The sequence below is a fragment of the Xenopus laevis genome, chromosome 7S (assembly GCF_017654675.1).
Source record: "Xenopus laevis strain J_2021 chromosome 7S, Xenopus_laevis_v10.1, whole genome shotgun sequence".
NCBI classification, from domain to species: Eukaryota; Metazoa; Chordata; class Amphibia; order Anura; family Pipidae; genus Xenopus; species Xenopus laevis.
The window spans coordinates 102,243,437-102,270,479 of record NC_054384.1 but is presented as its reverse complement, the minus strand read 5'-3'; the positions used below and the strand labels follow the sequence as shown (position 1 = coordinate 102,270,479).

Sequence of the window (27,043 nt, the reverse complement as noted above, 5' to 3'; positions counted from 1 at the left end):
CCCATATCCCTGTATTCCCTCACTTGCTAAAAAGCCATAGTATAACAAAACTAACTCTGGAAGCCATTGAGAAACTGACCCAGAAGCAGAGAACGACAGCATTTAATACATTTATAACCTGTAATGTTTGCTATCAAAGATAAGAAGGAAATCATAAAACAATTATGTGGCGCTGAATAAAACCACACTGGGAATTTCTGTCTGTACAGACACATGACACATGATTATGGCAATATTTTTTGTCAGAAGTATCGGAATAATTCTATCTTCTGCCATTATTATGCAGAGTCAATCTTGTTACTTCTTCTACTACAGGTATGGGACCGGTTATCCAGAATGCTCGGGGTTTTCCAGATACCGGATCTTTCCGCAATTTAGATCTTCATACCTTACGTCTACTAGAAAATCATGTAAACATTAAATAAAACCCAATAGGCTGGTTTTGCTTCCAATGAGGATTAATTATATCTTAGTTGGGATCAAGTACAAGATACTGTTTTACTGATTTTGTTTTGACTTTAAATATGTTATAGATTATCCCATTCTTAGCAATTTTTTTTGATTGGTCTTTTTCTCGTTTTTTCATTATTTGCATTTCTCTTCTCTAAATTCTCTAAATTTCTCCAGCTTTCAGATGGGGGTCACTGACTCCTTTAGCCAAACCACTATTGCTCTGTAAGGCTACAATGTTAATGTTGTTGAAACGTTTTATTACTTATCCTTTAGGCCAGTGATCCCCAACCAGTAGCTCATGAGCAACATGTTGCTCTCCAACCCCTTGGATGTTGCTCTCAGTGGCCTCAAAGCAGGAGCTTATTTTTGAATTCCTGGCTTGGAGGCAAGTTTTAGTTGCATAAAAACCAGGTGCACTGTCAAACAAAGCCTCAATGTAGGTTGATAATCAACATAGGGGCTACTAAATGACCAATCACAGCCCTTATTTGGCATTCCAGGAACATTTTCAAGCTAGTGTTGCTCCTCAACTCCTTTTACTTCTGAATGTTGCTCACGGGTTCTAAAGGTTGGGGATCCCTGCTTTAGGCTCTCTGCTATTTATTTTCCAGTCTCTTATTCAAGCCAGTGCCTAGTTCCTAGGTTAAAATAAACCCTAGCAACCAAATTGCTGCTGATATTCCAGCAGGCACGGATTTGTGGGCAGGCCACATAGGCCCAGGCCTAGGGCAGCAAAATGCTGGGGACGGCATGCCGCCCGCTGGCCACAATGGAACCTGTCCCCCACCTGGTACCCTGAACCTCAACCGGCCCTTCGAGTGCCGGCAATTGGGAGAATTGCGAAGGAGGTGGTGGGGGGACAAGCGGGTCGGTGGTGGGGGAATGAGTGGGTGGGTTGGGTGAGCACAGTCGGGGTGGGGAGGTGTGCGGCCTAGGGGCGCACATTTTTAGAATCCGGCCCTGCAAACTAAAGAGAAGCTGAACAAGAAGCTAAATAATTCAAACACCATACGAAAATAAAGACCAACCGCATAGTGTCTCAGAATATCATTCTGTGCATTATTCTAAAAGTTGATTTAAAGGTGAACAGCCCCTTTAGGTCAGAGACACACAAATAGTCGCCCGGAGACAAATCTCCTCTTCTTTGGGGTGACTAATCTCCCCGAACTGCCTCCCCTGCCTTCCCGCCGGCTAGAATGTAAATCGCACTCGGATCGTTTCATTCTCCAAAGTCGCCCGAACTTTCCTTATGAGGCAACTTCGGGCGACTTTGAAAAACGAAGCACTCCAAGTGCCATCCCGTCGGCGATTTACATTCTAGCCGGCGGGAAGGCAGTTCGGGGAGATTAGTCACCCAAGTGAGTTATCTTCTCCTGCCAGAAGCTATGAGCCGTAATGTCAAGTTCTGAGCCCTCGTCGGCCTTATTCATTTTGAATCACTGACCCAGGCAGATATTTCTTCACATCACAAGCTGAAATGTTCCCGGACAAATTAACATGAGCTGTTTATTGCTCACTTCTTCCCAACCTTCTGCCATTGTGTTTTCATATTAAGGTTTGATCCGTGAGTCAGAATCTTGTGCCGAATCCCTGTGTGTCTGTAATGTCTCAGGAACAGTTTGATAACTGTGCTTCTGTCTGTTTATCTGTCTGCTTCTCTGCCTGCTTATCAGGAACAAGTTGTGAGATGCTGAAGCAATAAATGTACACCCACTGCCATCATGTACACAACTCGAGTTCTTCCTCGAATTCATTTGTTATTCTTGATTTTATTTAAATGAACAGTTCAGTGTAAAAATAAAAACTGGGTAAATAGACAGGCTGTGCAAAATGAAAAATGTTTCTAATATAGTTAGTTAGCCAAAAATGTAATGTATAAAGTCTGGAGTGAGTGGATGTGTAACATAATAGCCAGAACACTACTTCCTGCTTTGCAGCTCTCTTGGTTTCCACTGATTGGTTACCAGGCAGTAACCAATCAGTGACTTGAGGGGGAGGGCACATGGGTCATAACTGTTTCTGAGCTGAATGCTGAGGATCAATTACAAACTCACTGAACACTTATGTCCCATGTGGCCCCCCTTATAGTCAATGACTAACTCAGGGTTAGAGAGCGGAAAAGCAGGAAGTAGTGTTCTGGCTATTATGTTACACATCCAGTCACTCCAGCCTTTATACATTACATTAAAGTCAGTTTGACTCATGCAACATTTTAGAATTGACGCTCAGAAAACTTGACGCTAGAAAACTTGACCCACCACAAAAACTCAAATTGATTGGATTTTTGAACAAAAACCAGAGCAAAAAAATAAAAAAACAGCCTAACCAAGAACAAGTCAGCAAGGAGTGTGGTCAGATACAGGTATGGGACCTGTTATCCAGAATACTTGGGACCTGGGGTTTGCTACATTAAGGGATCTTTCCCGGAAACCCGAAAGCTCCAAATTATGGGAAGGCCATCTCCCATAGACTCCATTTTAATCAAATACCTGTACATGTAATGTAAAGATCATCATACCCAACAAAACGGATAGATACCATATGAGGGCCAAGTGTATGGCCATCTTTCTTTTGTTCCAGTCGTCTAGGCCAACAGCCTAAACGATCAGGACAACAAGAAAAGAAGAGAAGCTGAAACTCCTCTTCCCTTGCTCATCTCCCAATGCAACATACATTGGCTGGCATAATGATAGACAATTGTGTTGGTATGTGTATGGCCAGTTTATGACTATACTAGACACACAAGACTAGCAGTTGCCATACACGCATGGCATTACAACTTGCAATGGAGCTTTAATCCCTCCCTGTGATAAGTACAAGAACTGCCTGTTCTACTTACATTCACTGAGCTTTTATCTACCTTCCCTTTGAACAAACAGCTTAATTCTCACCATGTAGAAGCCCAAGGACTTTAGAAAGCGTCTGCATAAAGCACAGCCTTTATTATACACTGTGTTATTTATATGGTTTTTGTTTATCTGCCAAATACATACTGTTGTTTTGTAGGTTATTAGCTGTTTTTTAAGGAAGATTAAGCTTCAGGAAACAATGCACAGATTAGATAGGAACTATAGCTGAAGGAGAGCGCCTACACTAAAGGCCACCATACACGAGATGATAAAAGCTTATTGGCCCGTGTGTGAGGCCCTCCAATGGGTTTCCTCAATCGATATCTGTCTGAAAGTCGGCAAGATCTCGATAGGGCATGTTATAAAATCCCGTCGGATCACGGCCGCATCGGTGCGTGTATATGGTCCCGTGATCCGACCACCATATTGGATGCATTATGATCCCATCGTTGGGCCCATGATCGGATCAGCCTGATATCGCCCACTTCAATCTCGTTTGGCGACATTGCCAAATGAGTGGATCTCTACGTCTATGGCCACCTTAAGAGCCTTATTTATCAAAATCTGAATTTTTCTGATTATTTCAATTAAAAAAGTCTGACCAAACTAGAATCCACGACTGGACCTTATTTATTATAAAAAAAATAACGATTTAATCGGATCGGGACAAACACAAAAAGATTGAGCGAAAATCCAAATCATATGATTTTTCCCTGAACCACTTTTTTCGGGCTTTCTATCAAAAAGCCAGACTTTTTGGATTTTTGTCAGAAACAGTCCGATTTTCGGGCTAATTCTAGCACAGACCACGGAGACTTCCAAATAGGACAGGGACCTCTCCTATTGACTTATTGACAACCTCGGTAGGTCTGAGATGCCGGATTTTCGGATTCTGACTTTTCCATCCTCTGGATATAATAAATTTCGAAAAATTTTAGGTTTTTTTTCCATTAAAAATTTGGATTTTATAGTAAAAGAAACCCCATTTTTTTGTCATTTGAACTTTGATAAATAACCCCAACTAGACTTTTCTTGGAAACATTCCACCACTCATCTTCTTCAGTAAAAAAAAAAAAAAAAAGGCAACTGAATGATGAGAAGTAAAACATTTTCAAGAAAATTCAGAAAAGCCCAATTGCTTTAGACTTAATTCTACTAGATAATTCTACTAGATACTGTATTGTATATCATGACCTGGATGAGTGAAAATCTTCATAGACAACATTTTCATGTGTTTCTGTCATAGTATAGTGCTTCTGTCCACTATCATCTAGTCTACACTAAGGGGGTTATTTACTAAACTCCGAATGCAAAAATCACTAAAAAATACTTAATTTTTTATAATAAAATCGGACTTTTAAAAAATCACCAATTTTTATTAATTTATTAAACCCATTTGATGGAAAAATCAGAATCTAAAAATCTGGCATTTCAGACCTGTCAGGTTGCATATAAGTCAATGGGAGAAGTCTCAATGATTTTTTGATGTGTGCTGGTTTTCGGGCAATACCCCGAAGTTTTGGAGTTTTCGGGTTAAAAAACCTGAAAAATTTGTGAAAATCGGATGAAATATTCGAAAAAATCTGATTTTTTTTCCCGCAAAGCAAATTTTCACGGAAAATGTAATAATAAATAAGTTGAAAAAACCCAAGCGGGTTTGATCGGAGTTTGTAGCAGAAAATATTGAGATAAATTCGGACTTTGATAAATAACCCCTAAGGGTGTATTTAATTAAAATCCAATAAGGGTGTAATTAATTCAAATCCAAATGCTATAAAATCTGAATTTTTAGTGAAAAAAAAAAAATCATATTTTTGAGACTTATTATACCCAGAGCCTGCAAAAAGTCCAAATCTGAAAATCCAACATTTCAGAGCTGCCGAGGTTGTATATAAGTTAATGGGAGAGCTTCCGGTTTTATAGTCTCGCATCTGCTCGCCCCCGCCCCTTTTGTGATGTCATTGTGACGGCATCGTCGAGGCGGGTCGGCGCAGGTCTATAAAAGGACCGCAGCGAGTGCGGGCGGGCGCGGGTTGGAGCAGGGCGGGTGCAGGTCAGGGAAACCCTGACCCGCACATCACTACTGCCAACCACTACCAAGCACTGAAACACGGAGATATCACATATAGGAAAAGGTTAAAAATATTCTCTATCTTGTCTGTAGGTGGCGTGTGCTTGAAGGGAAGGTAGGCAGTTCCAGTACAGAGTGCACAGTGGATGGAACAATTTGCTTGTGCCCCTGTAGACATAGGGGGTTATTTACTAAACTCCGAATGCAAAAATCACGAAAAAGTTTTGATTTTTTTTTCTCTGAAATCAGGCTTTTAAAAAAATCACAAATTTTTAGGAATTTATTAAACCTCGAGGATGGAAATGTCAGAATCAGAAAATCTGGCATCTCAGACCTGTCGAGGTTGCATATAAGTCAATGGGAGAAGTCCCAATGATTTTTTTGATGTGCGCTGGGTTTTTTTTGTGAGTTTTCGCTCAAAATTCTGAGTTTTCAGGTGGAAAAATCCCAAAAATCTTAAAAATCTAAATAAACCCAAAAAACCCGAGCGGATTTGGTCAGAGTTTTTTTCAGAGATAAATTCCGACTTTGATAAATAACCCCCATAGACTATGCTGATAAAGGAACAGCCTAACCTCTGGATAAAAAGAATAGATCTTCAATCTCTATATTTCCCCCAAAAGGTACTAAGACTCATTTATGAATACTAACGCTATTCACTCACTGCCAGAACTTTTTGAGAAATAATTCTGCTAAACTCTCTATTTGGAATGTATAATATTGAATGTGCCATTTTTGATGTGCAATTTACACAGCAGGCAGCAGAGAGAAGTTACGTGCCTCGTAATGTTCACACAATGAAATGAGCTGATTTCTCCTCTTGTCGAAGCTCTAGCACTCTACTAAGCTTATACAGTACATTGTGTCAGTGCAGGGGCACCAGCCACTCATGTGTATTTGGAGAGAGTCAAGCTGCTTTACTGATTTCAGGTCTGTTAACCCCCTACTAATTTATTCTAGAAATTAGTTCAAAGTGTTGCATTTTTTTTGAGGGCAATGGCACCATAAATGGAAATGTATGGGGGGGAGAAAAATAGCAGCAATTGATTTTTTTTCAGGTGTTTACTTTTAGAGGCGGCAATTTTATCTCAAGGGAAAACTCTCAATCGAACTTAAAGGGATCCTGTCATTGGAAAACATGTTTTTTTCAAAACACATCAGTTAATAGTGCTACTCCAGCAGAATTCTGCACTGAAATCCATTTCTCAAAAGAGCAAACAGATTTTTTTATATTCAATTTTGAAATCTGACATGGGGCTAGACATTTTGTCAATTTCCCAGCTGCCCCTGGTCATGTGACTTGTGCCTGTACTTTAGGAGAGAAATGCTTTCTGCAGGCTGCTGTTTTTCCTTCTCAATGTAACTGAATGTGTCTCAGTGGGACATGGGTTTTTACTATTGCGTGTTGTTCTTAGATCTACCAGGCAGCTGTTATCTTGTGTTAGGGAGCTGCTATCTGGTTACCTTCCCATTGTTCCTTTGTTTGGCTGCTGGGGGGAAAAAGGGAGGGGGGTGATATCACTCTAAAGGTGGCCCACCTTGAGGGCCCAACGATCGGGAACGGGCGGTCGGATCGCGGGACCGCATCAACGAACAGATGCGGCCGCAATCCGACGGGATTTTTATTCCCATCCGATACACGGGCCAATAAAATGCCGACTCGGTCTGTCGGCAGCTTTTATTGGCCCATGTATGGCCACCTTAACTTGCAGTACAGCAGTAAAGAGTGACTGAAGTTTATCAGAGCACAAGTCACATGACTTGGGGCAGCTGGGAAATTGACAATATGTCTAGCCCCATGTCAGATTTCAAAATTGAATATAAAAAAATCTGTTTGCTCTTATGAGAAATGGATTTCAGTGCAGAATTCTGCTGGAGCAGCACAATTAATTGATTCATTTTGAAAAAAAAAATTTTTTTCCCATGACAGTATCCCTTTAAATTGTTTTTTTTTCAGGTTTGATTTTCTTCAAACTTTCAGACAATTTCCCACTAGGTAGTGGTGGTTTTTATCAAACATAGTGGAAAAAATAATAATGGCGAAATAAGAAAAATGATTACATGGGTCATAAATATTTGACTCAAAACAAAAATGTCACCACTGACAGAAAAACTCACTCCCTCGTGAATACGAGAAAAAATTGATCCTAACAGAAAAACAGTACAGGTATGGGATCTGTTATCTGGAAACCTTTTATCCAGAAAATTGTCTCCCATAGACTCAAATTTTATCCAAATAATCAGATTACTGCATTCATTGTTCTACTTGCAGCTGGATTTAAAAAGCTAATCGCTGATTGGTTGCTATAGGACACTGCCCATGGGCAAATTTGCCCAGTGTTGATAAATGAGCCCCAATGAATCCTTCTGCCTGGCCGAACCGAATCCGAATCCTAATTTGCACATGCATATTAGGGGCGAGGAGGGAAATCACGTGACTTTTTGTCACAAAAATGTTTTCCCCTTCCCAACCTTAATTTCCATATGCAAAGTAGCATTCGGTTCGGTCGAATCTTTCGCAAAGGATTCTGGGGTTCGGCTGAATCCAAAATGGTGTATCCCTAGTAATGATATAGGCGTATTGCTTATCAGCTCATTGTTGACCAAATTGTTTCAAGTTCAAAGCTTTTCAGGTTGGGGGAGAAATGATTTGCATGAGTATATGGACTCTATACAGAAGTGCAAGCAGGAATGAGGAAAAGGTGGACTTTGTGTGTATTTTATTTATTTAGCCACAAACACAGCTGTTCTTGCTTATTGTGCTTCCTGTGACATCCCTTATACAAACACCACATGGTTTTAGGCTTGTCAAGTTCACTTTAAAGATAACTAGGGTCATTAACATTTTTAAGCGCCAGACTTCCGTTAACTGCAGGTACTGGTTCCCATTATTACATTTGCCGATGTAATTCTATATCTGCTTCTCGCATCTCCATGTAGACAGCCAATCAGAGAAGACCAAATGACCTACTGAAGCTGGAGTTGCTTCCTTGCTCATAAAGCAATTAGGCAAAATACCTGCTCTATCACTTTGTTCTTCAAATGAACCAGTGTTTATATTGGGCTTAGGAGTCAAACACACCAAAGCAGGTTGTTGAGGCAACTGCAGGAGTTAATACACTCCATATGGCTCTATTGCTTCAGGGCTATGGACTGATTATGAGCAACAGTGGGAAGGTGGGTGAGTACAAATTAGGAATGCACTGAATTCACTTATTTTTGATTCGGCACAACCCGCGAACCCTTCAATTAAAGATTCGACTGAATACCGAACCAAATCCTAATTTGAATATGCAAATAAGGGATGGCAAGGGTAAAAAGCGAACGTGTGCGGTCGAAAATATTTTTACTTCTTTGTTTTCGGAAAAAAAGTCATGTGATTGTAAGGATTCGGATGCGATTTGGCCAGAAACGAGGATTCAGTTGAATCCTACTGACGCCCAAATACCAAACTGATTCGTTGATTCGGAGCATCCCAATGACAATGATTAAAGGAATAGTTCAGTGTGAAAATAAAAACTGTGTAAATAGATAGGCTGTGCAAAATAAAAAATGTTTGTAATATAGTTAGTTAGGCAAAAATATAATATATAAAGGCTGGAGTGAACAGATGTCTAATAAAACAGCCAGAATCCAACTTCCTGCTTTTCAGCTCTATAACTCTGAGTTAGTCAGTGACTTGAAGGGGAGCCACATGGTACATTTCTGTTCAGTGAGTTTGCAATTGATGCTCAGCATTCAGCTCAGATTCAAAAGCAACAGATATGACCCATGTGGCCCCCCCTCAAGTCTCTGATTGGTTACTGCCTGGTAACCAGTCAGTGTAAACCAAGCAGAAAGTACTGATCTGACTGACATGTTATACGTCAAATCACTCCAGCCTTTATACCTTACATTTTTGGCTAACTAACTATATTAGAAATATTTTTTATTTTGCACAGCCGATCTATTTACCCACTTTTTATTTTTCCACTGAACAATTCCTTTAATAGGGCTAGTATCGGGCTAACACTTAAAGGAGAAGGAAAGGCTGAGTTTACTTGGGAGTGCCAAAGAGTTAGGCACCCCAAGTGATTGTATATACAATCACTCGGGGTGCCTACGTTTTGGAACACTCAAGTAAACTCGGCCGTTCCTTCTCCTTTAATACACAATCATTAAAGGAGAAGGAAAGGTTAAAACTAAGTAAGTCTTTTCAGAAAGGTCCACCTAAATATACCAGTAAACCCTCAAAGTAATGCTGCTCTGAGTCCTCTGTCAAAAGAAACACTGCATTTCTTTCCTTCTATTGTGTACTCATGGGCTTCTGTATCAGACTTCCTGTTTTCAGCTTAAACCTCCAGGGCTAGGGCTTGAGCATGCTCAGTTTGTTCCTCTTCCCCCACCATTCCCTTCTCTTCTGTAATATGAGCCCAGAGCTATAAGTGAGCAGGGAGAGACTCAGGCAGGAAGTGATGTCACACCAAGCTAATACTGCAGCTGCTATCCTAAACAAACAGAGAGAGCTTCTAGAGCTTTTTACTCAGGTATAGTAAAGCATTCTACTGAATAAATATAGCATTCTAACTTGCACTACTGTGGCTAATCTATTGGCAATAAAATGCCTCCATAGCTTTCCTTCTCCCTTAAGAAAGTTGTTTTTCTCATTTATCACCACCTTTAGCAGTCAATATGACTATGAAGATTTTCATTCATCCAGGTCATGGTATATCTGATATAATTAATTGAAAAGTCCTCAGCCCTGGAAACCATAAAAACACACCATTTGATGGCAAGTTGTGAAGTTCTGTAGAACCTGTGCCTCCACCACTGAGTTTGAGGAAAGAGAAGAAAGTACCTGTTTAGGTAGACTCGTTTTTCAGTGTATTGTCCTTCCCCGTGGACAGCACTTTCATAGGGCTCATTAATGATGACTTCTACACCCTCTCCATCAGAACTCTGTTCATGGCTGTGTTTGCTGATCATGTAAAGCTGCCCAATCCTGTACTGTAAAGAACAAACCAAAGGAAGAAGTTAAAAACAGAAACCCACTGGCATAAACATCGAAAGAAAAAAAAAAAACCAACTGAATCAGATTAATGCATCATTTATGAAATGTCAGAAAGTAAAAGCCCTGCGGTGCCCAGGGGGAGTTCTCCATAAAACGAGGGAAGACAATTCAGCTTTGTTTGTATCAACCCATGGGAATCTGGAAGAAGCTGACTAGTCAGAGGCTGCCTTGCTCCTAGGCACAGCACTGCAGAAAGCAGAAAGCGTGGGAAGGAATGAAAGAATCCTCCTGTCCAGGCAGGCACCATTAGTTACTACTAACTTCACTAGTGCCACTAAATCCGGCTCACAAATCAAGAGTACACAATGGGCATTCTTATAATACTGTAAATAAGATCATTATAAGAAAACACACATCATAACTGCCATTGAAACTATTTCTAAAAAAATATAAATATATTGTCAGTATCCATTTCTTTGGCTCTATTCAGTGAATTAGTATAAATACAGGTATGAGACCTTTCCATTCAGAATGCTCGGGACCTGGGGTTTTCCGGATAATGGATCTTTCCATAATTTCGATCTTCATACCTTAAGTCTACTACAAAATCATGTAAACATTAAGGGGCCCATTTACTTAGCTCGAGTAAAGGAATAGAATCAAAAAAAAACCTTCAAATTTCGAATGATTTGTTTGGCTAAATTTCGACCATCGAATTGGCTACTTCGACCTTCGTCTACAACTTTGAATCGAACGATTCGAACTAAAAATCGTTGGACTATTCGACCATTCGATAGTCGAAGTACTGTCGCTTTAAAAAAAACTTCGACCCCCTACCTCGCCACCTAAAACCTACTGAGGTGCCATGTTAGCCTATGGGGAAGTTCTCCATAGGCTTTCTATTAATTTTTAGGTCGAAGAAAAATCATTGAAAAATTGATTTTTCGTTCAAACTATTTGTGAAAATCCTTCGACTTCGATATTCGGCAGTTGAATATCGAGGGTTAATTAACCCTCGATATTCGACCCTATGTAAATCTGCCCCTAAATAAACCCAATCAGCTTTTGGTTTTGCTTCCAATAAGGATTAATTAAATCTTAGTTGGGATCAAGTGCAAGATATTGTTGTATTATCATAGAGAAAAGAAATTATTTTTAAATTGATAAAGTGTATTTCAGAGCTTTCTGCATAAAGATTTTACAGATAATGGATCCTCTACCTGTAGTAGTAACCCAGTGGCATTGCAATTCAATTGTTAGAATTGCTGCCTCAATGAACTGAGTTTGATTCCAACAGGGCACCATTTGCAAGGAGTTTTTAGGCCTCGGACAAACAAATACAAATACGGAAATTTGCAGGGTTTTCTACGCGATCCGCACAACGTTTTTTAAAAAAAGCCAATCGCTGAGTAAATCCGCAAGTGGTTTCAACCTTCGAAATGAGGGGAGGATTTTCAGGTGCGGGTATACCCGCGGGTCCACGGGTTGGATTGCGGGTCTCATCTAAATTTTCTTATGTTATGTAATATTGTCTATATTTTACTCCCTTTTAAGTTTTATAAAACGTATTTCTGTGCCCGCCCACTTCTGATGACATCAAAAAATAAAGAAGAAGACGGAAGAGGATCGCTCCGTGGTGCTCACTGGTATAACCCCGGGCTGGTGCAGTTTTCTGCTGATAGGATCACCAGCCCAAGGTTTCAGGTAAGTCAATACAATCACTTGGGGGTGCCTAACATTTGGTAAGTTTTGCTGAGTGTTGGGCCATGCCCATTTACGGCCACACCCCCTCTTTACCACATCCATTTTACAACATTTGGCAGGGTATGGAAAGTTTGAACACATTTCTGGGGGTTTTAGGGTCAGGTTTTATGTGTTTTGCTAATGAAGGTGAATTGCCCTTTAGGGTCAGGGCACATAGGCAGATTCAGGGAGATTAGTCGCCCAGCGACACATCTCCTCTTCTTCGGGGCGACTAATCTTCCCGAACTGCCTCCCCTACCTTCCCGCTGGCTAAAATGAAAATCGCCGGCGGGATGGCACTCAGAGCGATTCGTTTTCTGAAATCGCCCATAACGAGGAAACTTCGGGCGACTTTGGAAAACAAATTGCTCTGAGCACTGGCCTGGGGTTTCAGGTAAGTTAATACAATCACTTGGGGGTGCCTAACATTTGGCACCAAGCCTTTCCTTCTCCTTTAAATCTACTAGAAAATCATGTAAACATTAAATAAACCCAATAGGCTGGTTTTGCTTCCAATAAGGATTAATTATATCTTAGTTGGGATCAAGTACAAGCTACTGTTTTATTATTACACAGAAAAATGAAATCATTTTTGAAAAATTGCATTATTTGGCTAAAATAGAGTCTATGGGAGATGGCCTTTCCGTAGTTCAGATAACGGGTTCTTGGATAATGGATCCCATACCTGTAGTTCATCTTTCAGAATACAAACAATGCTTGGCGGAATGAGAAATACTTTCTGGAGCTCAACTGTGAACCGCAGAAATCATTACTTGGCAGAGGCTTCCAGCTGAGACAGCTCCAGTAAATGAATTTAAACATGCTTGGGGTGGATACAATTATAGAGAAAAATAGACGGGCTTATTGGTCTTTTATCTGTTGACAGCTTTTATTTATGGCTTTAATACAACTTTGCCTTTATTGGATGTGTAGGAAGCAAACAAAAATCAAACAATTAAAAAAAAAAAACACCCATATTTTTAGTTTTCTGCTTTCACAGAGATGTGAATTTCAATACTGGAATTCCGTTTTCGAAAGTAAAATAAGAAACCTAGGAGAATAGTCAGTGCTTGAGTCAGTGAAAGCCTGTCAGTCACGCAAAATGATTCGATGTGTCAAGTGGAAATGAATTGAATGGAATATTCCTGAAGAAGTAAAATCTATCAGCAAAGGGGAACGGTGGTCACAACTCAGAAGTCTGCTGAAATGATGAACACTTAATATAGATGTTAAAAACATTGAACTTGATATAGACATATGGGAACCTGGAAGCCAGGGACAGATTTATGAAAAAAAAAACATTCTCACCTAGAAAAAACTCAGGCATTTTAATAAGGCATTTACTGCCATGGGGTGAACACAAAGTTCTAGCACCATATATTTTAGCCCAGGGGTCCCCAACCTTTTTTTACCCATGAGAAGTGATGGGCAAATTTGTCCCGATTGGCTTCGCTGAAAAATTTGTGAATTTTGACGCTGGTGTCAATGCGCCGGCAATCCTAACGTGTGCGACAATTTGACGTGCATTGAAGTCAATGGGTGTGCATTTGGTTGTTGCCGACATCAAAAAACGTTGACGTTGGTGAATGTTCGAGCCAATTTTGCATATTTATTCACTGTCGTCGAAACGTGGAAATACGCTGCTAATTCGTCTGCCGAATAAATTCGTCCATCACTACCCATGAGCCACATTCTACTGTAAAAAGAGTTGGGGAGCAACAAAAGCTTCCAAATGTTCCAGGGGGTAACAAATAAGGGCTGCGATTGGCTATTTGGTAGCCCCTATTTGAACTGGCAGCCTATAGGAGACTCTGTTTGGCAGTACACCTTGTTTTTATACAACCAAAACTTGCCTCCAAGCCTGGAATTAAAAAAAAAGCTCCTGCTTTGAGGCCACTGGGAGCAACATCCAAGGTCGGTCGGTGAGAAACATGTTGCCTTTAAGTCACTGGTTGGGGATCACTGTTTTAGCCTCAGGAAATTAACAAGCAATCAGTTGTTCACCTTTACTTTAACGTTTAGTATGATGTAGAGAGTGATATCACGAGACCATTTGCAATTGGTCTTCATTTTTTATTATTTTTGGTTTTTGAGTTATTTAGCTTTTTATTCAGCGGCTCTCCAGTTTGTAATGTCAGCCATCTGGTTGCTATAATGCAAATTTCCCTAGCAACCATGCATTGATTTGAATAAGAGATTGGAATATGAATAGGAGAGGACTGAATAGAAAGAGGAGTAATAAAAAGTAGCAATAACAATACATTTGTAGCCTTACAGAGCATTTGTTAGATGGTGTCAGTGACCCCCATTTGAAGGCTGGAAACAGTCAGGAGAAAAAGGCAAATAATTCAAATCTATTAAAAAAAATGAAGGCCAATTGAAAAGTTGCTTAGAACTGGACATTCTTTAACATAATACAAGTTAACTTAAAGGTGAACCACCCCTTTAAAACTAACACAATTCAAATAAACTGGAGCTGGGCGAATCCCAAACAAAGCCCTGGATTTGGTGCATCCCTTTATACAGGTATGGGATCCATTATCCAGAAACCTGTTATCCAGACAGCGCTGAATAGCGGAAAGGCTGTCTCTAATGGACTCTATTTAATCCAAATTTTTTAAAATGATTTCCTTTTTCAAAGTAATAATAAAACAATACCTTGTACTTGATCCCAACTAAGATATAATTAATGCTTATTGGAGACAATCTATAACATACTTAGGGACAGATTTTTCAAGGGTCGAATTTAGAAGTACAAAAAACTTCGAAATTCAACCATCGAATTGAAAAACTTTGAATTCGAATATCGAATTTGAAGTTTTTTCACAGAATTTGGCAATCCTGTGATCGAATAAAAAACGTTCGATCGAACGATTAAATCGTTCGAATTAAAACGATTTTAACGTACGATTGAAGGATTTTTATTCGATGTGTAAAGACTTAGAAACATAGCACTTCAGCAGGTTTAATTTGGCGAAGTATTGAAGTCAACGTTTTTTTAAAGAGACAGCACTTCGATTATCGAATGGTCGAATATTCGAACGATTTTTACTTCGAATCAAAGTCAAAGTAAATTCGAAGTCCTAGTATCCTATTCGATGGTCGAAGTATCTAAAAAATTACTTCGAAATTAGAACTTTCTGTACTTCGAAAATTCACTCGAACCTTAGTTAATCTGCCCCTTAAAGTCAATTTGTAAGGCCCAAAGGCTTCAGGAGTAGTGAGGACCAGAGGAGGAGGTTAGCAATGTCCAAGTTCGCAGTACAGATAAGGATGAGACGAGAGAATGGTCAAACAGGCAACAAGATCAGTCCAGGCAGAAGAGGTTCAAGGTCGAGGAATTCAGGCAAAAGGTCGGTACACAATAGCAAAGTTTCACAAGATCACACCCAGGAGTAGCAAGCTAAAACCTATAATTGGGCACTGATGAATTTCCAGAGCTCCTTAATATAGGCCTAGATTTGGCGCCAATTTTGGACGCATCGGCGTCATGACGTGTGCGCGGATGCGCTGGCGTCAGCGACCGACGCGCTGGCGTCAGCGACCGACGCCCATTATTGACGCCAACGTCCGTTCCGTCGCCGGCGGCCAATCAGAGTGCGGGAAGAGGCAGGCATCATCCGGCTGCGTCCGTGAGGAACCAGGGAGCCACCATCTTGGACGCCATCTTGGCCACCATTTTGGGAACTGAACTCGGATTCCATTACAGTACCCCCATCCCTAGGGGGGCCTCAGGACCACCTGGGTTAGAAGGAAACTGCCGATTAAATTTTCGGACCAGGAGAGGAGCATGGACATCTGAACTTCTTACCCAGGAGCACTCCTCCGGACCGAACCCCTTCCACTCAATGAGGTATTGTAGAGTGCCCCTCGAAATCCGGGAATCCAGGATTCTTTTCACCTCAAACTCCTGATGACCGTCCACCACGACAGGAGCTGAGGAAGAAGAAGAAGAAGAAGTACCTGCAGGTTTGAGCAAGGAGACATGGAAGGTGTTTGGAATCCGCATCTCCGAGGGAAGTTGCAAACGGACAGCCACCGGATTGATGATCTCAGAGATGGAGAAGGGACCAATAAACTTGGGACCAAGTTTAGGAGAGGGGACTTTGAGACGAATGTTCCGTGTAGATAGCCAAACCTTGTCACCGGGAGCATACGGAGGGGAAGGAATTCTTCTCTGATCAGCAAATTTTTTCTGGACCAAGGAACTTTTCTCCAGATTGACAACAGTGGCGTGCCATATAGCCGACATGTGGGCAGCTTGGTCATTGGCGGCAGGAACATTAGTGAGTAATAAGTCCTGAGGAAAAGCCAAAGGGTTAAGACCATACATACAGAAAAAAGGAGATTTCTCAGAAGAAACATGTAAGGCATTATTATGTGCGAATTAAGCCCACGGAAGCAAATCAGCCCAATCGTCTTGGCACAAAGATACATGGCATCGGAGAAATTGTTCAAGGGCCTGGTTAACCCTCTCTGCTGCTCCATTAGACTGTGGATGGTAAGAAGAAGAAAACTGAAGAGAGACACCAAGGGCTTTACACAGGGATCTCCAAAACTTGGAAACAAATTGAGATCCACGGTCAGAGACAATTTCGTCAGGGAAACCGTGGAGGCGAAAAATGTGTTTAATAAACAATGAGGAAAGTTCAGGAGCAGAGGGAAGTTTCTGAAGAGGAGTAAAATGTGCCACCTTGCTGAATCTATCAATTACCACCCAAATAACTGTATAACCAGAGGAATTAGGGAGATCCACAATGAAGTCCATAGATAGATGAGTCCATGGGCGAGAAGGAATAGGTAGTGGTAGGAGTAACCCCTTAGGAGGGGAGCGTCCAGACTTGGATACAGCACATACAGAGCAAGAGGAAACAAAGTCTTTGACATCTTTTCTTAGGGAAGGCCACCATACAAGACGAGACAGAAGTTCAGTAGTCTTTTTGACTCCAGGATGACCGGCCTGCTTGGAGCTGTGGGACTGAACCAGAATGGAATGACGAAATTCAGGAGGGACAAAGGCAACACCAACAGGAGTTCCTACAGGAGCAGAAGATTGAACAGACAATAATTGAGAGGCCAGGGAGGGAAACAGAGCAGCGATGATCTTTGTAGGAGGCACAATGGATTCCGGTTCTGCAGAAGTGAGATCTTCGAGAAGAAAGCTTCTAGAAAGAGCATCCGCCTTCTTGTTCCTAGCACCAGGCCGAAAGGTTAGAATGAAATTAAAACGAGAGAAGAATAGTGCCCACCTAGCCTGACGAGGATTAAGGCGTTTGAGTGTCTGGATATATTCTAGATTTTTATGGTCGGTATAGATGGTCACAGGGACGGAAGAACCTTCCAGCAAATGTCTCCATTCCTCTAGAGCCAGTTTGACGGCCAGTAACTCACGATTTCCCACATCATAATTTTGTTCAGGAGAGGTGAATTTTTTCGAAAAGAAGGCACAGGGATGCTCAGCAAGGTTCTTGGAAAAGACAAGAATATCGTCCAAGTACACCACCACGTATTGACCCAACAAATCTCTGAAAATGTCATTTACAAATTCTTGGAAAACCGCGGGGGCGTTACAGAGGCCGAATGGCATCACTAGATACTCATAATGCCCGTCACGAGTGTTGAATGCGGTTTTCCATTCATCTCCCTCTCTGACCCGAATTAAATTGTAGGCCCCACGAAGATCTAACTTGGTAAAAAGACAAGCCCCCTTGAGTTGGTCGAACAGTTCAGAGATGAGGGGAAGGGGATAACGGTTTTTAATTGTAATTTTATTTAAACCCCTATAGTCAATGCAGGGCCGCAAACCACCATCTTTCTTTTCTACAAAGAAGAAGCTACGGTTCTTCCGTAGGCAGGAAAGAAGAAGCAGAAGCCGCAGGAGTTGGAGAAGGCAAGGTGGAAGCAGGATTGGGAAGGAAGGGTCTTTGAAAATGAGGAGCCAGGGTAGGTTGGAACTTGTGGAATCTCTTGGTTGGGGAGCGCTCTCTGTCGAGCTCAGCTTGAAACTCCCTCTGCCGAGTATCAACCTTTATGGCCAAGGCGACTAGATCTTCCCAGCGGGATGGAATTTCCCTGGACACCAGATCATTCTTGATGCGCATCACCAGGCCGTTGTAAAAGGCAGCGTGATACCCGTCATTATTCCACGAAGTCTCAGCAACTAGAGTGCGGAACTCGATGGCGTACTCCGGGATAGAGCGATTTCCCTGTTGAAGTTGGAACAGGCGTGCAGAAGATGCAGAGGCACGACCCGGAGCATCAAACACAGTACGGAGTTTGCGAACGAAGGACCTGGCATTGTCAATGATAGGATCTTCCTTCTCCCATAGAGGTGAAGCCCACTCCAATGCCTTCCCTTGCAGGCGGGAGAATATGTAGCCCACCTTGGCACGTTCGGAGACAAATTGGCCGGGTAATAGTGCAAACTGGACCTCGCACTGGTTGATAAACCCGCGGCAAACTTCGGGGTCACCACTGTAGAGTGGGGGAGCCGGAATGCGAGGCTCGGAGAGCTGGAGTGGAGACACAGGTACAGGTATGGGAACAGGGTCAGCGGGTGTTAGGGCCGACAACTTTGCCAGTACTGTTTCCAGGGCCTGACAAAAATGAGACTGCTGTACCTCATAGGACTGCATCCGAGAAGCCAACCCACGAAGCGCTCCACCGACATCAGGCGGCGCTGGGGTTTCCTCCGAAGGGTCCATGGCCCAATTATAATGTAAGGCCCAAAGGCTTCAGGAGTAGTGAGGACCAGAGGAGGAGGTAGCAATGTCCAAGTTCGCAGTACAGATAAGGATGAGACGAGAGAATGGTCAAACAGGCAACAAGATCAGTCCAGGCAGAAGAGGTTCAAGGTCGAGGAATTCAGGCAAAAGGTCGGTACACAATAGCAAAGTTTCACAAGATCACACCCAGGAGTAGCAAGCTAAAACCTATAATTGGGCACTGATGAATTTCCAGAGCTCCTTAATATAGGCCTAGATTTGGCGCCAATTTTGGACGCATCGGCGTCATGACGTGTGCGCGGACGCGCTGGCGTCAGCGACCGACGCGCTGGCGTCAGCGACCGACGCCGGCACCCATTATTGACGCCGACGTCCGTTCCGTCGCCGGCGGCCAATCAGAGTGCGGGAAGAGGCAGGCATCATCCGGCTGCGTCCGTGCGGAACCAGGGAGCCACCATCTTGGACGCCATCTTGGCCACCATTTTGGGAACTGAACTCGGATTCCATTACACAATTTAAGGATAAACTAAACCTTTAAGGCCAGATTTCAGTATCTGCTTTCACTGTACAGGTATGGGACCTGCTATCCAGAATGTTTGGGACCTGGCCATTTCCAGGTACCAGATCTTTCTGTAATATGGATATTCCTACCTTAAGTTTACTAGAAAATCATGTAAACATTAAATAAACTCAATAGGCTGGTTTAGCTTCAAGTACAAGCTACTGTTTTATTAGTATCGAGAAAAAGGAAAACTATTTCTAAAAATTTGGATTATTTGGATAAAATGGAGTCTATGGGAGACAGCCATTCCGTAATTGGGAACTTTCAGTATAACGGGTTTCCCATCCCTGTACTATGCTTTCAATATCTGACAGTCTGTTCAAAAAAAGTAATTTGGAATAACCTATATCTCTACCATCAAATGTGCAATAGCCTTGAGCTTCAACGGCAAGTAAATTCTTTCGTTACACATTGAGAGCATTGCGTGGGAACAACATTTTAGCCCTAAGAAATGTATAAACAGACGCAATATTTTTGACTGGTAAAGTAAAATTTGCTTGTCACATATATCTCTGCCTTGGGCCACTTGTATTCAGTGGCCCAAGACAAAAATATGTTATTCAGATACAGTATATTCCCCATCTAAGTAACTGCAGAAAGTGGTGCCAAATTTGCACCCATAGCTGTACATCATAATAGTAAACAAATTGTAACTTAGTACCAAGGATAAAATTCAACAAAAATGCATTTTCTTTGGACAAACATGTGCTGCCTTTTGTCATGAAGTGTTAAAGGAACAGTAACACTAAAAAAGTATCTTAAAGGGATACTGTCATGGGAACGCATCCGTTAATAGTGCTGCTGCAGCAGAATCCTGCACTGAAATCCGTTTCTCAAAAGAGCAAACAGATTTTTTATATTAAATTTTGAAATCTGACATGGGGCTAGACATATTGTCAGTTTCCCAGCTGCCCCCAGTCATGTGACTTGTGCTCTGATAAACTTCAGTCACTCTTTACTGCTGTACTGCAAGTTGGAGTGATATCACCCCTCCCTTTCCCCCCCCAGCAGCCTAACAACAGAACAATGGGAAGGTAACCAGATAGCAGCTCCCTAACACAAGATAACAGCTGCCTGGTAGATCTAAGAACAACACTCAATAGTAAAATCCCATGTCTCACTGAGACACATTCAGTTACATTGAGAAGGAAAAACAGCAGCCTGCCAGAAAGCATTTCTCTCCTAAAGGGCAGGCACAAGTCACATGACCAGGGACAGCTGGGAAATTGACAAAATGTCTAGCCCCATGTCATAATTTAAAATTGAATATAAAAAAATCTGTTTGCTCTTTTGAGAAATGGATTTCAGTGCAGAATTCTGCTGGAGTAGCACTATTAACTGATGTGTTTTGAAAAAAACATGTTTTCCGATGACAGGATCCCTTTAACAACAAAGCTTATGTGGTTGTACTGGCACCCAATATACATTAGACTCATTTACCCCAACCAGTGTCGGACAGGGATGCCAGGAGCCCACCAGAAAACCTTAGACCGTGGACCCACAAGTACAGTTCCATAAGCCGCAAACAGGACTATGGACAACTCAGGCCCATCTATTCCAATTACTTCAGTACAGGTACGGGACCTGTTATCCAGATCGTTCCTGTCGGCGCATCCTGTTTATCCAGAATGCTGGGGTTTTTTGATAACAGATCTTTCTGTAATTTGGATCTTCATCCCCTAAGGTTTTTTGCGTCTATGGCCAGCTTAAGGGTAAGGGGAACACCTGGCGATTCGAGGAGATTTAGTCACCTCTTCTTTGTGGCGACTAATCTCCCCGAACTGCTTCCCTCTCTCTTCCGCCTGCTATAATGAAAAATCGCCTGCGGCATGGCATACGCGGCGCTGAGACACATTCAGTTACATTGAGTAGGAGAAACAACACCTGCCAGAAAGCAGTTCCATCCTAAAGTGCTGGCTCTTTCTGAAATCACATGACCAGGCAAAATAACCTGAGATGCACCTACACACCAATATTACAACTAAAAAAATACACTTGTTGTTCAGGAATTACATTTTATATTGTAGAGTGATTTTTTTGCAGTGTAAGCAGTGTCATTTAGGAATAAAAAATACATCATAAAAATCATGACAGAATCCCTTTAAAGTAATTCATATCTAATACAAAAAAGCCATGAATATCCTGTAAATTATATCTATATAAATGGCTCTTAGTGATGTCATCAGTTATAAACGGAGCTTAGTGATGTCATTTTTTGTCACGACTAACTAAAACTTGTGTATTATAATAAATAAAAAAAGTACAAGAAAATACTTATTAGAAGTAACCTTGACCTGTATAAAAGGTGACTTATAATATCTTTATGTTTTACAATAAACATAAAGTCTTAAGACTTTTAGAAAGTAGATATGTTTTCTTTCTAATACAGGTATAGGACCTGTTATCCAGAATGCTCGGGAACCTGGGGTTTTCCGGATAACAGATCTTTCCTTAATTTGGATCTTCATACCTTAAGAAAGGTCATGTAAACATTAAATACGCTGGTTTTGCTTCCAATAGGGATTAATTATATCTTAATTTGGATCATGTACAAGCTACTGTTTTATTTATATAGAGAGAAAAGGGAAATCATTTTTAAAAACTTGGATTAAAGGAAAACTATACCCCCCAAACAATGTAGGTCTCTATAAAAAGATATTGCATAAAACAGCTCATATGTAAAACCCTGCTTCATGTAAATATACCATTTTCATAATTATATACTTTTCTAGTAGTATGTGCCATTGGGTAATCCTACATTTGCCATTTTAATGATAAAATAAGGGCCGCCCCCTGGGATCGTACGATTCACGGTGCACACAAACAAAACATACATGTTAGGTCACATGAGCCAATTAACAGACAGAGTTGTGTCTTTTGCTTCCTCACTTCTTCCTGTTACAGTTAGAGCTGCAGTATTTCTGGTCAGGTGATCTCTGAGGCAACACACAGACCATCACAAAATGGTCGCTCAAGGCAAGAGATCTAAAAGGACAACATTTACTTAAATATACATTCCAGTTTGATAAGATTCTTTAATATGCCACTTAATAAACTAAACTATCTGTTGCTTAAGTGTTCATTGTGGGGGTGTAGTTTTCCTTTAATTTATTATAATGGAGTGTATAGGAAATTTTAGAACTTTCTGGATAACGGGTTTCTGGATAATGGATCCGATACCTGTACAAAAATGAAACACAGGCATGGCTGACTTTTAGATTTCACTCATCCCCAATCAAATTTATTATAATGGAGTCTATGGGAAATTTTGGAACTTTCTGGATAACGGGTGTCCGGGTGACGAATCCCATACCTGTACAAAAATTAAACACAGGCATGGCTGACTTTTAGATTTCACTCATCCCCAATAAATTTTAGATGATCTTTAGAGAGGCATGTTTTTAACGAACCTCCGATACGCCAAAGTGAGCGTCTCGGCAAAGGTGCAGTCACTTCACAAAAGAATTTCAACGTTCTCAATTGTGCAACAAATCTCTCTAAGCCCATAGAATAGCAGTGCTGCAGAAAATGGTGTGTGTGACCTTTGCCATGGTCTGATTTACAGGCAATGGAACCACAAAAAACCCCACAGTGCTGATCCCTGGGTCTTTTGTCATGCTCTGCATTGAATACATAAACATTTTTAGATGAACATCTTGAAATTCTTAGCAGACAGGAAGAACATTCTGCATTCCTTTTACTAGTCATCTACACGTGTTATCTGAAAATTTCCAAGATTTTGCATGTGGGTTTTTGTTTTTTAAAGTCTCTTTTCAGAAATGTCATTTTTATCTCGTTGCTTTATTTGTACTCATACGAAGATCAGGTGATGGTAAAAATACAACAAGGGGATTTTACACCAAATAACTTTGTGCATCTTGCTATATATAAGGAGCCAATTAATAAACTGGTCAATCCTTCCAACAACATCATATATACTGGTATGGGACCTGTTATTCAGAATGCTCAGGACCTAGGGTTTTCCGGATAAGGAAAATTTCCGTAAATTGGATCATCATACCTTAAAGGGGACCTGTCACCCAACAAAATTATTCATAATCCTATTTTATCACATCAGTCAAGCAAAATGAACTTTAATTACACTGTATAAATTATGTGAATCTTCTTTCCTTCAGTCTGGGAATTCATAATTATAACAAGCAGGCAGGAGCCATTTTGTGGACACTATTATTAAGACAAGTCTTGTTTCATCTCAGAATCTTGTTTGTGCACCAGAATGGGGGACCTGATGTCCATCCCCATGTCCTGGTTACACAATTAAATGGTGAAGAGAATGGGGGGGAAAGTGGGAAGAGAAATGACATCTAGGAAGTGCTGAATGGAAAGTGAAAGTAATTGTCTGCCCCGCCTCTATGCCTAAGACATTGAGGAGGGGAAGACAATATTTGATTGACAGCTGAGATTTTTAAATGAGCTTACAACAGCTATGAATGCTTTAATAAAAAATAGAAACTGGATTTCATGTTTAATTTGAAAAGGACTTTTATTATACAGATTTTTGTGTCTGGGTGACAGGTCCACTTTAAAATCATGTAAACATTAAATAAACCCAATAGGCTGGTTTTGCTTCCAATAAGGATTAATTATATCTTAGTTGGAATCAAGTACAAGCTACTGTTTTATTTTTACAGAGTAAAAAGCAATCATTTTTTAAAAAAATTTGGAAAAAATGGAGTCTATAGGAGACGGCCTTCCCGTAATCCCAGATTTGTACAAATGTTTATTTGGCAGTTACCTGTAAGTAGATTCCATTGGGCTCATTATAGCCAACCTGAACACATACCTTCCCAACATTTTGAAAATAGAAAGAGGGACAATGTTCAATGTTTTAATGTATCCTTTTTTTTTTTTTTTTTAATTTCCCTTTCTTTTGACGTTTACTTCACTTAGCAATATTCTGGGATGTAATATGTTTTACAGAAAAATGTATTTTCTTAATATGCTTTTTGTGGGGCTTTATTTCCATGTAAACTCAATAAAACAATTCAGTTAAAAAAAAAATAGAAAGAGGGACAAAAAGTTTTGCTGAGCACTGGGCGGAGAAAATGTTGGGCCATGCCCATTTATGGCCACACCCCCTCTTTACCACGTTCATTTTACAACATTTGGCAGAGTATGGAAAGTTTGAACACATTTCTGGGGATTTTAGGGCTCTTACAGACGAGCGTTTTTACCTGCGCTCCCCTGCGTTCCGTTTTTCTGCGTTCAGCCGCAGGGGAGCGCAGGAATAGACGCATTACATTTTTAACAATGGGGCTGTACTCAAACAGGCGCGTGTAGGCGCCGAACGCAGGAAAAATGCAGCATGTTGCGTCTCAACCTGCGTTCGGTGCCTACACGCACTTGTGTGAGTACAGCCCCATTGTTAAAAATGTAATGCTTCTATTCCTGCGCTCCCCTGCGGCTGAACGCAGAAAAGCGGAACGCAGGGGAGCGCAGGTAAAAACGCTTGTCTGTAAGAGCCCTAGGGGTCAGGTTTTATGTGTTTTGCTAATGAAGGTGAATTGCCTTTTAGGGTCAGGGCACACACAGGCACATTTGGCGAAATTAGTCGCCCAGTGACAAATCTCCTCTTCTTCGGGGCCACTAATCTCCCCAAACTGCCTCCCGTCGGCTAAAATGAAAGTCGCAGGCGGGATGGTACTTGGAGCGATTCGTTTTCCGAAGTCGTCCGAAACTGCCTCTGGCGACTTCGGTAAACCAATCGCTCCAAGTACCATCCCACCGGTGATTTACATTTTAGTCTGCGGGAAGACAGGGGAGGCAGTTCGGGGAGATTAGTCGCATCGAAGAAGTAGATTTGTCGCTGATATAAACTATCTGTTGCTTAAATATTCATTTTGGGGGTATAGTTTTCCTTTAATGATCGAGCAACCAGGAGTTGCTTGTAATGAGCTTATAAAGCCCCTGAATTGAATAATTGGAAACATCTGATGTTAATGAGTTGGGCAGAGAGGGCGACCCATGACCATCAGGGTAGTAAACCCACATTCATTCTGAAAAACCCCCGGTGGCTGAAAAGGTTAATACAGACAAATTCATTAAGCAGACCTGGGTTCGAGAACAGGCGAGTCCTGACAACAGCTCATATAAGCAAATAAACAGTTACAGGACCAGAGACAATTAAAAAGCTTATTATACAGATGAGGGGAAAAGCCTACATGTAACTGAAAGCTGTAGTGAAAATAAGGTGTCATCCAGCATTTAATGTTCATTGTTATCTGCATCTAACAAACATCTTTCAGTATCTGCCATTTGGTCTGCACATTCCCTTCTGCTCAGTGCACTTGTTATATTTGGTATTTTCCTGTAAAACTCTATTACGCCTTTTTTTTTAAGCAAAACCTTGAATAGTTTGACTGAAATGAAAACACATTTGCAGATATGATTAAAAGATTAGAAGTCGGAGCAATTACTGGCTCTCTCTCTTTCTTATTAAAGACATTTGCAAGGTAAACGAGATAGAAATCTTGTGTGTAGGGGATTCTGGGGAAGCTGCCAAGCAGGTTCAACAGTCTGGTTCTCAGAGAGAGGGAGTAGGAGAACGCCAGAGGATTTGCTACACTGCTAAAGTTCTACATGTGGAAATCAGATGGTAAGAAACTGAAAATTCACTTTAAAACAAAAAGCAGTGGTTTTTTTTATATAGTGACGTGCTCTGGTAGAAAACATTAATGTACAGTATAGGCTTTTATAGGGATCTTTCTGTAATTTGGATATTCGTACCTTAAAGGAGAAGGAAAGTCTTCTTCCACTTGGGGGCAAATGTTAGGCACCCCCAAGTGATTGTATTTACTTACCTGGTGCTCCTATCAGCAGAAAACTGCACCAGCCCGTGAGCACCACGGAACGATCCTCTTCCATGTTCTTTCTTTCATCAAATTTCCCAGGGCAGACGCATGCGCAGTAAAATGAAATAGCCGACTTTTTAGTTAAAGTTCAGCTTTACGCTCTACCGTGCATGCACAGCCGCGCAAAGAAAGAAGAAGCCGGAAGAGGTTCGAACCGTGGTGCTCACTGGAATAACCCTGGGCCGGTGCAGTTTTCTGCTGATAGGAGCACCGGCCCAGGGTTTCAGCTTAGTATATATAATCACTTGGGAAGCCTAACATTTGGCACCCCTAAGTGGAAGAAGACTTTCTGGCCCCTTTAGCGTCTTCCCAGTGACTGTGCTACTCTATATCTATATATATGTTTTTTTTATAGGACATGTATTCCATAATGCTTGGGACCTGAGGGTTTCCAGATAAAGGGTCTTTCTGTAATTTGGATCACCATACCTTAAATCTAAAAACAAAATCATATAAACATTAAGGGGGTTATTTACTAAAAGTGGGGAAAACACACATTTTTCGTGGGAAAAAAACTTAACATTTTCGAGATTTATTATACCCCGAGGCTGCTAAATGTCAGAATCCGAAAATACTCCATCTCAGATCTGCCGAGGTCATGTAGAAGTCAATGGCAGAGGTCCCTTATACAATTGGAAGATATCATTATTTGCGCTGGGTTTAGTATGATCTGAAAAATTTGTGGTTTTCGGAAAATAATAAAAAAAAATTAGGAGTTTTCGGTTGTCAAATCTGAAAAAAAAATTCACAAAATTTTCACAAATTTATCAAGATTTTA

At 41.1% G+C, this 27,043-nt stretch overlaps 1 protein-coding gene across 1 annotated transcript in view; it reads right to left on the bottom strand.

Annotated features, from left to right (window-relative positions):
• The window catches only part of pitpnc1l.S (phosphatidylinositol transfer protein cytoplasmic 1 like S homeolog), a 128,268-nt gene that overhangs the window by 62,878 nt on the left and 38,347 nt on the right, over positions 1 to 27,043 (bottom strand). The window contains exon 2 of the mRNA XM_018228263.2: positions 10,211 to 10,359. Within this exon, the coding sequence (XP_018083752.1) occupies positions 10,211 to 10,359 (149 nt within the window). The remainder of the gene's footprint in view (positions 1 to 10,210; positions 10,360 to 27,043) is intronic.